This window comes from Aptenodytes patagonicus, chromosome 3, assembly GCF_965638725.1.
Source record: "Aptenodytes patagonicus chromosome 3, bAptPat1.pri.cur, whole genome shotgun sequence".
Taxonomy (NCBI): domain Eukaryota; kingdom Metazoa; phylum Chordata; class Aves; order Sphenisciformes; family Spheniscidae; genus Aptenodytes; species Aptenodytes patagonicus.
In genome coordinates, this window is record NC_134951.1 from 76779723 (window position 1) to 76792100 (window position 12378).

The 12378-nt window shown below is 38.8% G+C and overlaps 1 protein-coding gene across 1 annotated transcript in view; it reads right to left on the reverse strand.

The window, feature by feature from the left end:
* ADGB (androglobin) overlaps positions 1–12378 on the reverse strand; it is a 134128-nt gene that overhangs the window by 49154 nt on the left and 72596 nt on the right. Inside the window, exons 19-21 of the mRNA XM_076335522.1 lie at positions 11284–11398; positions 9620–9787; positions 7390–7519 (exon numbers count right to left, since the gene is read on the reverse strand). Of these exons, the coding sequence (XP_076191637.1) occupies positions 7390–7519; positions 9620–9787; positions 11284–11398 (413 nt within the window). The remainder of the gene's footprint in view (positions 1–7389; positions 7520–9619; positions 9788–11283; positions 11399–12378) is intronic.

Below are 12378 nucleotides of genomic sequence, written 5' to 3' on the forward strand. Positions count from 1 at the left end.
AACATGTTCTAAGATGTATCCTGTCACTGTGCATCTCTGAAAAGGGCCTGGCTCTTATCTCTCCCATTTATTCATCAAAGTAACACATATTTCAAAATGAATTTGTCCCATCTACAAGCTTCTCTATTTTATAATTAAATAACCCAGTGGCAAAATGCCTTTTGGCCCCACTAATCATTGTTTTCAAGGAAAGGAAATAGACTTCTATTGTCAGCAGGTGTTTTATCTCAGAAGAATGGCCTCTGCTGCAGAGCCTACATTCCCCATATAAGGCAAAAGAATATATTATAAAGTAAGTAAAAGTTGTATCCTTTTTATATGAACACAGAGTTACACAGACTGACCTAACAAGTAAGGAGACCCTAACACTGAACCTGAATCAATAATATATAAAAGTGTGACTACACCTAATGTTACTCCTGGTTCATCTAAGCATCTCTTGTTCTTGTTGCTTGTTAATCAGTAACCAAGTAATGGACAACTTCCCCAAGAAAGTGCCCAACTGGTGCAAGACAGTGCCACTGCACTTGGTTTCAGACAGGTAAGCAAGCAGTTTAGTAGTTTCAGGTTGTATGTCACTGCCAGCAGGCTCTCCTCTTAAGTCACATGAGAACCTTGTGATAGGTGCAGAAAAATGAATACTGTATAAAGAGATTACATAGTGGCATGGTGAGTCAGATTAGCTTGCTGAATGAAATTTTTTTAATTTTTTTTTCCCTTGGCTTAGCTTCCTGCAAAATCAGCAAGCTGATCTGATTCCCTAGCATCTGTGCAACTGCTCATGGTGGGAGTACGTGTCCCGGGATGGGAAGGGGAGAAGGACAGGACTTTAGTAGTAGCATTTAGTGAAGCTGCACCTTAAGATCTAAAAAGATCAGAACATGATCTGCATTTAATCAATGGCTTATATTGTATTTTAGTATTTGTATTGCCGGCAACAACATTCATAATATCCAGAGAACTGTGAATTGCCTATAAGCAGACTCTTAGGCTCCAGAAGTGACTAAAATTGACTTAGATATCATGATTCTGATTTTTTCTTATTATTGGCTTATATTTCTGCCAACTTAGCAGGCTAAATCAGTCCAGCACAAGGTTTGATCAGTGCTGGAGCTGCAGGAAGGTGTGGGGCTAGTACTGCAACAGCCTGCAGTTACACTGGTTTAAGCTGCTGTGGAACCTCAGCTTCAGCTTCACTTGGGAGGGAGAGTAAGTATTTATAGCTGTAGTCAGCAATTACAGCCGAGTCTTACTCTTCTACTGTAGAGGAGTTTATTCAAAGACAGAGGAACTGAAAGGGCTTGCATTTTCCAAAAACTGAAAATCATAGTGCCACAAGCACTTATAACAGCATTTATGTTTTTGTATACTGCTATTGATTACAGAACTGTTCACCCGTACCAGTTCAGATCTAGCCCAATAGATGTTTCCCATCTGCATGGCCTTTATATGTGACCAGGCTGAGGAGTTCAAATTCCCCTCACTACAAGAAGGATGTCGAGGTGCTGGAGCGTGTTCAGAGAAGGGCAACAAGGCTGGTGAGGGGTCTGGAGAACAAGTCTTCTGAGGAGTGGCTCAGGGAACTGGGGTTGTTTAGCCTGGAGAAAAGGAGGCTGAGGGGAGACCTCATCGCTCTCTACAACTACCTGAAAGGAGGTTGTAGCGAGGTGGGTGTCAGTCTCCTCTCCCAAGTAACAAGCGATAGGACGAGAGGAAATGGCCTCAAGTTGCGCCAGGGGAGGTTTAGATTGGACATGAGGAAAAATTTCTTTACTGAAAGAGTGGTTAAACATTGGAAGAGGCTGCCCAGGGAAGTGGTTGAGTCCCCATCCCTGGACGTATTTAAAAGACATGCAGATGTGGTGCTTAGGGACATGGTTTAGTGGGCATGGTGGTGTTGGGTTGACGGTTGGACTCGATGATCTTAGAGGTCTCTTCCAACCTTAATGATTCCATGAAATTCCAGCTCCCCTGTCACTGAACCAAGACCTCATTATCCCCATTACTCCCTCAGAACAGAGATGTGAAATGCTAATAGGGGAATACACACAGTGTTGGCTTGGTGTTGCCTATGAACAAACTGAAAAGTTTATCCATGGGGGATGTCAGGTGGATTCCATAACTAGAAATAAATACCTATGTCACTAGAAAGAATACCTTTCATTTGTGAGGCTAAAGAATATAGGGATATACAGTCACTTAGTTAAATGTTAAATTGTTTCTGAACATACAAATATAATAATTCATATGCAGTGTCACACACAGAAATGAATTCTATTCATAGAAACTGTCAGAAGTTACCCCAGGTCAGGCTGAAAACTGGAAATGGTGAATGTTTTGTGAAATTATATATTCCTAAAGATTTAATTTCTTTTTTGTTCTAACTTTTAAAATAAAATGTCATAAGAACAAAAATATTTTTCTTTGTAATATCCAAGTCAAAATAATGAAGTAAAAATTAAATATTCTGATCTTTAAAGGTTTTTTTGACTTAACGCTTCTTAATATTTTGTCTTATAAACAGAGAAGTATGTTACTGTGAAATGCTTTAAATCAACTAATATTAATTAGTGGATGCTTCAAATTTGACATTACGATTGAAAGCTGATTCATCAAAAATTTCTGATATGCTTTACTTGTTAATCAGAAGATACCCTGCTAATAATAAAACTGAAGTTCTTAAAGCAGCCTAGCAAGACTTTGTTCACCGTAAAATCAGCTGCAGTTTTCTCATAACAGTGTGGATGCATCTACTGTAGGCAATGTAACATAATGCTTTTTTGAAAAAGGTCTATTTTGCATGTACTGGAGGCACTTTACATATTCAACCAAATAATGGCAAACTTTCCCTCACCCCTTATTGGAACTCAAGTTCAAATCCAAAGTGCAAGAAGAAACAAATGTTCAGAATTCTCTCTCCAGTCACACAGCACAACTGTATGATCACTGCTCTTAACCTATGTTTCTGGAGGAAAGAGAAGCTTGTTCTGGAAAAGAAGAGGGCAGGAACAGGACTTCTCAAATATGGTTTACACAGATAAGATAAACTTATAGCTAGCAGCCTGACTTCTAGATAAGATAAAATTTCAGACCAGAAGGTTTTAACAGAACTGCACACAAAAGGCACTCTACTGCCAATATCAAAGTTGGAATTTATCCATGAGAAAGAAATGTACTCTTTGAATTGTGCCTAAATGACTGTCAAGTGTCTGAGACTCGGCTTGGAAATCAGCGCCACAGATCTCCAGTTAGTTCATGAACTGAGTTGGCTCAGTATTGGGCCAAATGAAACCAGGACAAGGTAAAGAGAGGAAATGTGCAACAGAGCGCAGGCAAGCAGTATTAAGCTGTCAAGACCATCTCCCCTCATCTTGTGTAAAATCATCCTGATATGCTTCCTTTTCCAGGAAGGATTACATACCTCTGTAAATTCAGCATCTCATGACTGCCCAAAGTTCTGCAGGGTCCCTTTATCTACTCTCTTCCCAGAAGACCATAGAAGCGCCATGCCATGGAGAAGCACTCAGCTTCAGAAAATTCCATCTTTTTGTCATATGTTCACACGGCATGGTCTTCCACCTGTTTCTTGTGGCTCCTCTGCTAGTTGCTCCATGGGGATGGATGGTATTTGGCAGACAAATAAAAGTCACTAGATCATTTTCAGGATGGCTTCTCAGAAACCTTACCAGGCATGACTGCTAACTGTAGTACATCATAATATCCTTGCCCTCAGTAAATCTTGAGATGAATTCAGCACACAGTGCAAAATGAATATGCTAATATAAAATGGAGGTGGCACTTAAAAAAAAAAAGCTCAGATTTGACCTGATCTACTCTCAGACACAGACAACAAAAAGATTTCATTCATCTGCTATGGTAGTTTACACTGATGACTGTTAGGTTCCAAAGGGTTATAACTCAAGACTTGACAAGATCTGAGCAACTAACCTGACAATGCAGCAGTGCTAATGTGGGCCAGGCAAATCAGGTGATGCCAGTCCTTCTAGGCCTTCCTACAATGCATTTCTCACCTGTTTTTTCATGCTATCTACCTGTTTTTTCCTGACGTTTCTCTTGATGTATGCTTTTTTGAATGCAGCTGTCTCCATTTCTAGGGTTCTGGGATGGAACCTGAACAAAAGCATGCATTTATTCCAATACAACCTTTATTAAGCAGGGCAAAATGTATGTCCAAGGTCAATAAAGCCAAAGGGAAACAATTCACTTTCCAGTCCGATGTGAATCTTTTGTAATTTAAGCCTGGAAAAGCAACTAAATTAAAAAGATATATTGGACATAGGAGGAAATCAAACTGAAACAGAAATTTCCTCCTTCATACATTTATTCCACTTCTTTGATTCTCCCCCCAAATCCTAAAAAGTATTCTGCCACAGTGGATCTCATAATTCAGTAATATGTATGAGGTCTTTGCTACAACCTGTCAACTGTGCTAATTATTCAAATCTAATTAAAAAATGTCTTCTCTTCTATTGCTGACAAGTATTTAAGATTTTTGGGGCATACAGAAATCAGTAGCACAGTCATCTTGAAAAATGTGACAGGTGTTGACTTCAAGTGGTATTTCAAATGTCAATATGCTGACCCTTATAACCTATACTCTTGCCATAGGATATAATTCTGTGAAAAATATAATGAGTTATTCAGTCATTCTGGCTGATCCTTCATCTCTGATGTCTCACAGAAGAATAACCTTCAGAAGAGAGGAGATTTGGAGGAAAGTCCCCATTAAAGAGTGAGAGACAAGTTATGTGCTTTCTTAAAGAACAAGAGTATTACATCATTTTGTCAGTAAAGATATTTGTGTAAATTTTAATGAAGTTCTTTTTATACTGATTTTTCAAAATAAACTGACTAATGAAAGGAAGTTAATATCATTTTGATTGACCAAGGAGAAATACTTTATACTCTAAGTTCATAATAGCAGAAGGAAAAGCTAAGTCACCCTGAAAGAATGGCTTTCAAATAGTGATGATGTATTTTCCTGCCAATTTTTCAGATAAATTATTTTTCTGTCTTAATATGAAACCATATACATAAAGCTTCTATTAATAAATTAAATATTTATATTAATAAACAGTTACATAGACTGCAACATAAGTCTCTTAAAATGGAAAAGAGCCATATATTTGGTTGGCAGGCAAACTTCATTCTAACTGCTTGTGCCTCCATCCTGCATACAAAATGAGGCAAAGAACCTGCAGGAAGAGAATTATCCCTGCTTGTAATATATCTGTTTGTCTTCCAATGGCTCCTCCCACAGTACCTTCAGGTATCCAGCATACCCTAATCACAGGCTGGGGAAGAGGTAGATGGTGCTGTAGCTAGTTCCCCGCTACATGTGTGTGACTATGACTTCCGGGTTAATGGGGGAGGTCCCGGACGACTGGAGGCTTGCCAGTGTGACACCCATCTACAAGAAGGGCCGGAAGGAGGATCCGGGGAACTACAGGCCTGTCAGCCTGACCTCGGTGCCGGGGAAGATGATGGAGCGGTTCATCTTGAGGGCGCTCACAAGGCATGTGCGGGACAACCAGGGGATCCGGCCCAGCCAGCACGGGTTCATGAGGGGCAGGTCCTGCTTGACCAACCTGATCTCCTTCTATGACCAGGTGACCCGCCTAGTGGATGAGGGAAAGGTTGTGGATGTGGTCTACCTGGACTTCAGCAAGGCCTTTGACACCGTCTCCCACAGCATTCTCCTAGGAAAGCTGGCGGCTCACGGCTTAGACAGGTGTACTCTGCGCTGGGTAAAAAACTGGCTGGACGGCCAGACCCAGAGAGTTGTGGTGACTGGAGTTACATCCAGTTGGCAGCCGGTCACGAGCGGAGTTCCCCAGGGCTCAGTTTTGGGGCCGGTCTTGTTCAATATCTTTATCAATGATCTGGATGAGGGGATCAAGTGCACCCTCAGTAAGTTTGCAGATGATGCCAAGTTGGGCGGGAGTGTTGATCTGCTCGAGGGTAGGAAGGCTCTGCAGAGGGACCTGGACAGGCTGGATCGATGGGCCCAGACCAATTGTATGAGGTTCAACAAGGCCAAGTGCCGGGTCCTGCACTTCGGCCACAACAACCCCATGCAGCGCTACAGGCTTGGGGAAGAGTGGCTGGAAAGCTGCCCAGCAGAGAAGGTCCTGGGGGTGCTGGTTGACAGCCGGCTGAACATGAGCCGGCAGCATGCCCAGGTGGCCAAAAAGGCCAATGGCATCCTGGCCTGTATCAGCAATAGTGTGGCCAGCAGGAGTAGGGAAGTGATTGTGCCCCTGTACTCGGCACTGGTGAGGCTGCACCTCAAATACTGTGTTCAGTTTTGGGCCCCTCACTACAAGAAGGACGTTGAGGTGCTGGAGCGTGTCCAGGGAAGGGCAACGAGGCTGGTGAAGGGTCTGGAGAACAAGTCTTCTGAGGAGCGGCTGAGGGAACTGGGGTTGTTTAGCCTGGAAAAGAGGAGGCTGAGGGGAGACCTCATCGCTCTCTACAACTACCTGAAAGGAGGTTGTAGCGAGGTGGGTGTTGGTCTCTTCTCCCAAGTAACAAGCGATAGGACAAGAGGAAATGGCCTCAAGTTGTGCCAGGGGAGGTTTAGATTGGACGTGAGGAAAAATTTCTTTACTGAAAGAGTGGTTAAACATTGGAAGAGGCTGCCCAGGGAAGTGGTTGAGTCCCCATCCCTGGACGTATTTAAAAGACATGCAGATGTGGCGCTTAGGGACATGGTTTAGTGGGCATGGTGGTGTTGGGTTGACGGTTGGACTCGATGATCTTCGAGGTCTTTTCCAACCTTAATGATTCTATGATTCTATGACTAGCCAGCCAATACGATAAATTTTCAAAATAAAAGGCTTAAAAAACAAGCAAGCAAGCTAGCAAACAAACAAAAACCAAAACACATCCCCAAACAAACAAAAAGAAAAACAACCCATCACCAAGAAATAGTTGAACTTTCAATGAAGGTACTAACTTGAGTCTTCCTTCACTCTTATTTCATGAACAATGCATGCATTTAAGGTCTTTTCAGCTGGTAATTTGAACGAGAGCCATGATCTGCAGTACATTAGGTAAAAAAGCATCTGTAGATGCTTGTTAATGCTTGTCGATATTGACAAATGCAAGTCAAGGAAGACAAAGGACAATTTTATAAATTTTATAAATTAACAACACATGAACAGACTTTCTGGAACAAAGAAAAGGATCATTTCTATTCTGAGATGAGTCTCAGACATGCTGTCAACAGTAGAAGGCTTACGCATCTCATAAGAAATGAACCATGCTTACTTAGGCAAGAAAACACAAGATTAGTGAAGAGTTGGCTTCCTTCAAAATAAGAATAGGCAGATATATTTGAAGCGATTAGCAATACCAGTACAGTACCTGAAGACACAGTGTCATCCTCAGTGTCTTTAAAATCCAAAGTGAAGGACCTGAAGGCAAATTTATAGCTGTAAGGTGCCTTCTTGCCTAATACATCTTTGATCAAATACCAAAATGCACTATTGAAAACCTAAAATCAAAAAGAGGAAAAGCATTCAAAGAATGATTCATTTTTAAAAGCTGATTTTTATTGATTCTCATTATTGTTTCAAAAACTGTTTAGCTCTTTTCTTTTTTCATGTAAAAATGAAGTCTTTAATTTCCTCTAACAAATACGGTATCTGAAAACTAGTCCCAACTGTAGGACTACAATGCTTAAAGCCAACAATCAAGAGAAAACCTGTTTCATGCCTGGCTTATTAAATACAAGACTGATTCTACAGCATAAGTTTTTATCACCCAAAAATATCTTAGTAGTTTACGTGAAGTGAGTTGAGGGTCTCATGCCAGAGGACAGAAGAACACTTTATAATCACCATCATGACATGACAACTGGCATTCTTATTAGAGGTTTTAGAACAGAGACCAATAACTGAACAGGCATGCTTACTGAACTAGGAGGTGGCTTACTGAACTAGGAGGTGGCACCACAAGGAAGAGTAGGAATATATTGATGGGCCAGAGGGGAAGATTTGGTGTCCTACTTATATGACTAAACTGATGGCTCTATTTTTATTCTCAACATATGGATGCTCTTTAAAAAGCAGAAATCCAGTCTCTTTTTCCTTCTTCCAATAGATGGAAATTTTAGAGTGTGTTTTTCAGAGCTTGTTTCATAATTTGAATTGAAGAACATAGTAATAACTTATTGGAAAAGACATAATTTTTCTTTTTCATTGTCCTTATTTTCAGATTTTTCTGCTTTCTGGAAACATTTTATCCTAAATTATGTATTTTAATAGTAATAAACACTTCCTTTATTTTGAAAGATTTAAGACTGGTGAAGAAAGAAGCTCCTTTACTACATTCTTATGTTCAGAATAATTTTTCACTGCATTAAAGATAGATAATTTCCATATTTTCATTCTTAAATCAGCGTTGGCTCAGTGCCTCTCATTTATCTCATTTCTGGTTTTTTATTCCTTTATAACTCTACACTGGTCTTCTTAGAGGGGGAGAGAGGAAGAGATATAGATATGTATGTTCATGCCTACTGAATTTTTCTTAAGGTCCCTAAGTTTTACACATATTTCATATGAGCATATACATTTAAAATGTGTATTTTCCATTCCAGCAAGGTCAAATGGATTTCTTCTGTTGGACTTGGCATGAACATTACCTCTTTCATGAGTGGTGCACCTGGAATCGTTCTTTCTTAATTCTGTTGTTTTGCTGAATTTGAGCCTGGTGTCAAGCCCACGTATAAAAGCACTGGCTTAGATGTTCTATTTTTTAATATCAGTGACTATAAAAATATTAATCCCTTTCTTCTATTCTGTCTTTTAAAATACACAGTCTAAACTGCATGAGCTTTCTAGTACTTTGAAGAAAGTAAGTGAATCTGGAATATATAAAGTACTGACTGCAGAAAAATAAAGTTATAGATAGCAGTATTATCAACATTTGCATATACATAAAAATTGGCATATCTTTTACACAACTTTTTTGCTGCAATCATTTTATAATATTGAAAAGCTACAGTATAGAGATCTACAGAAAAGTGTAACATTTTCATCACGTATCTAAAGACCCTTTAATTTATCACACACACAGAGCAGAAAAGTTGAACAAGAATGTTGCAGTTTCAAAAAACAAAGAAAAACAACTCAGAAATACTGTGAGTGAAAAAAACTCATTACTGTCTTCGGTAATATAAGCTGTAATAATGTTTTCTTGTACCATCAACATTAGGCACAGAAAGAAATCAGTCTGGCTTTTCTGCATTTCAGGTAGTGTCTTTTAAATCCAAAATTAAGTCATAAAGAAAAATAAGCTGATGCTTTTTGCCTCAAAGTGTGCTAAACTAAACTGACAAAATTAGAGACTCAAATTTAGAATGTACTACTCTGTGCATATTAAAATTTCTTCATATTAAAAGAAGATAATTACAGTACACAGTTACAAGTTATGTCATTTGGGCTTACACTTAATAACGAATGCCACATTTGGAGCACTCAGGAGGTCCTTTTTAAAAGCATAGTCACTGGTTTGAAGAGGGTAACAACAATGTTAAGTTGTTATCCAGCTTTTGTAGCCTTTAGATACGTGTTTATTAAAATTGTTTATTCACCTTGAAGTGTTCTTCAGCCATTCCAGTACCGTGGAGGCCAGGAGGACAGAGAGTTAGTTCCAACTCCTTCAAGGCTTTAGAAAGTTCAGGCTCACCGCTGAAATTATTTATCACATTTCCAACAGCTTTCAGGATAGCTGTAGCCTGTTCAATAAACCGGTAGCTCTCCTGGAGAGAGAGAAGAAAAACAACCATTGTTAGAAAGATTGCTCTAAGATTTTCTTTTGTTTTCTTTCTAGGCTGTGACAGCATACAAACATTTTTTTCTGTGCTGAAGTACAAAACTTTTCCTAAGTCAAGTAACTGTTATTAATTTTATAAACTCTAAAATCAATTAGGTCTATGGTATTCAAAAGCATACAACATTTTCACTGATTTTAGCTATTGAAATAAAAACGTTACAACACTATAACAGGCAGCATAACATATATTTGGTAAGGATTTTATTTTTCCTGTATCATTAGTTCTAGAATATTTAATCAAAAATAAGATTCACATAGAGACTTTCTACTGCAGTGATAATAAGGCTCTTGTTAGCTGAAATGCACAGCATCTCTTCTATTATAGAAGGACAGATGAGTATTTGTATCCCACTGAAAACAACGTCCAAATACGTGCTGCCTAAAGCATCATTAATCTTCATCAGGATTTCTGTGCAAGAATGTGGATGCTTTCCTGCAAATGACACTCTGCAGAGAAATTGCTGTCTTCAAAAAAAGTGCAGAGAAGACCCCAGGATATAATTCTGCTTTATCATCTTCATGAGGAATAGCTTTTCATCCACAATCTGAAGTCAAGGGGATAGTACAGCTACAAGACATTTTTAATGGCCCAACTTTTTATATTTAAACTTCTTTGCCACAATAAATATAATAAATTTGCATAAGCTGCTTTAACGTCCTATTATTAGGACCCTGAATCTACGCTGCTATATAAATTTACTTTTACACTCGCCTTTCAAAATATTTTGGCACAACTGTGCTCTAGAAGCTATACTCCCTCCCCCCAGCACCCATGACAAATATTTGGGCCTATTACTTGCCAAAGAAATCTTGAAAATATGGATGGCAGTGATATCTGTCTGGATTGTAGGCAACAAAGAACAAAAGCTGCAGTAATTACTCCCCTGGGCCTCTTATCTCAGCTGTGAAAAGTTGTTTGAATCAATTGTTCGTTTTAGGTATAAAAGCTTCTCTGGGACCCAGTGAGTAATATGTGATCTCATGGGACAAAACAAACTTCACTGATGTGACAGTTTATTTTACTAGGCAGGTATTTTTGAATATTAATTAATATCTGTACATGTATTTTATCACTTCTATCACACGCCTCAGAAAGAGAGCTTATATACTACCTCTGACATATATATTTCAACAGGAGTATTTTTAACATTCCATTTTACGCTGCTGTTCTATGTAAACCGCAATACTACCCAATGCTTACTTACATATTTATATAAGACAATTATTGCAATACCCATCTCAGTGCCTACTGTTTTGTAAAACACATTTCTTTTATGTACTTATCAGTTTCATATTGAAAATAATATTATACCATTAAATATAATAACTGTAAATGAAGATCCAACAATACTTCACTTTAAAACTAAGTAATAGTCAGAAACATCTTTATCACAATGCTTGACTAGTTCTGGTTATGCGTACCTTTTCAAGACCTGGCATCACAGTATCCTCTTCTCCAAAGACACATGGCACCATGCTACACAGATGAATATGGTGCCCTATGGGAGAACTTACTGTGAAGAGCAATATGTGTCGCCTGCATTCAAGAAAAAAAAAAATCCCAAAAACACTTTTTCTTTTTTTAAATCACAGCAATTCTTAAGCTTTTCCTTTCATACATTTGGCAAAAATGAAATCCATTCCTAGATGTACTGGCTCTTCAAATCTGGCATTTCTATCTCCTTCCTTCTCAAGAACCTCCAAACATAGGTAGTAGGTGAAATGAGAGAAGTCACTATTATTTTATTTTTATTTTATTTGTTTAGGTTTTATTTTGGTTTTCTTTAGCAAAATAGGTAGTTTCACTATTTCAGATGGATACAAACCCAAAGTGTTTTAGTCAGGATTATAGTTAGCTACACTTAAAGACATGTTTGCTCTAGAAAGCCTAGAGAAGAAGTCAAGTGTTCTGGTCATACATTACTTAGATCATAATTTCCATGTATGCATTGACAAAACCAGAAAAAATTAACACACAATCATGTCAGGCTAGATGAACACTACAGAGTGACCATTTTATGGAGCAACTGTGGGCCAAACCACTCAACCGTAACCTCCTAAGGTGGCAAACAACAGAAATTCATTATGTCTTATGGGATACACTCATCTCAGCTCATTCTTGTTTGCCTGATCGTATCCTATTACAGATTCCAATCATAAAAGAAACCATTCCTAACTATAATTACACACACAGGGGATTCATGCTTTTCTCCCCAGTTAACAATGTCCTGTAGTCCCACTGAAATACTTGAGGAGCTTGCTGATATCAAATGGTGAAGCTTCACGGTCTTATATCATTGTCAGACTAGCATTTAGCTGGAGAAGTTAATCCAGGCCACAGCTTCAAAGTGTTAACCAGAGATCCGGCAGTGAGAGTAAGAAAGGAGAGTTACCCCCGCCACATACACTCACACTTTTTTAATTGCATCTTCTTGTGAGTGAAATTTGAAATGCGCCCTGGCCACCAACAGACAGAGGGAAAAAAGTGCCTTCCTGGCTTAGCAAGTCATTTCTCAT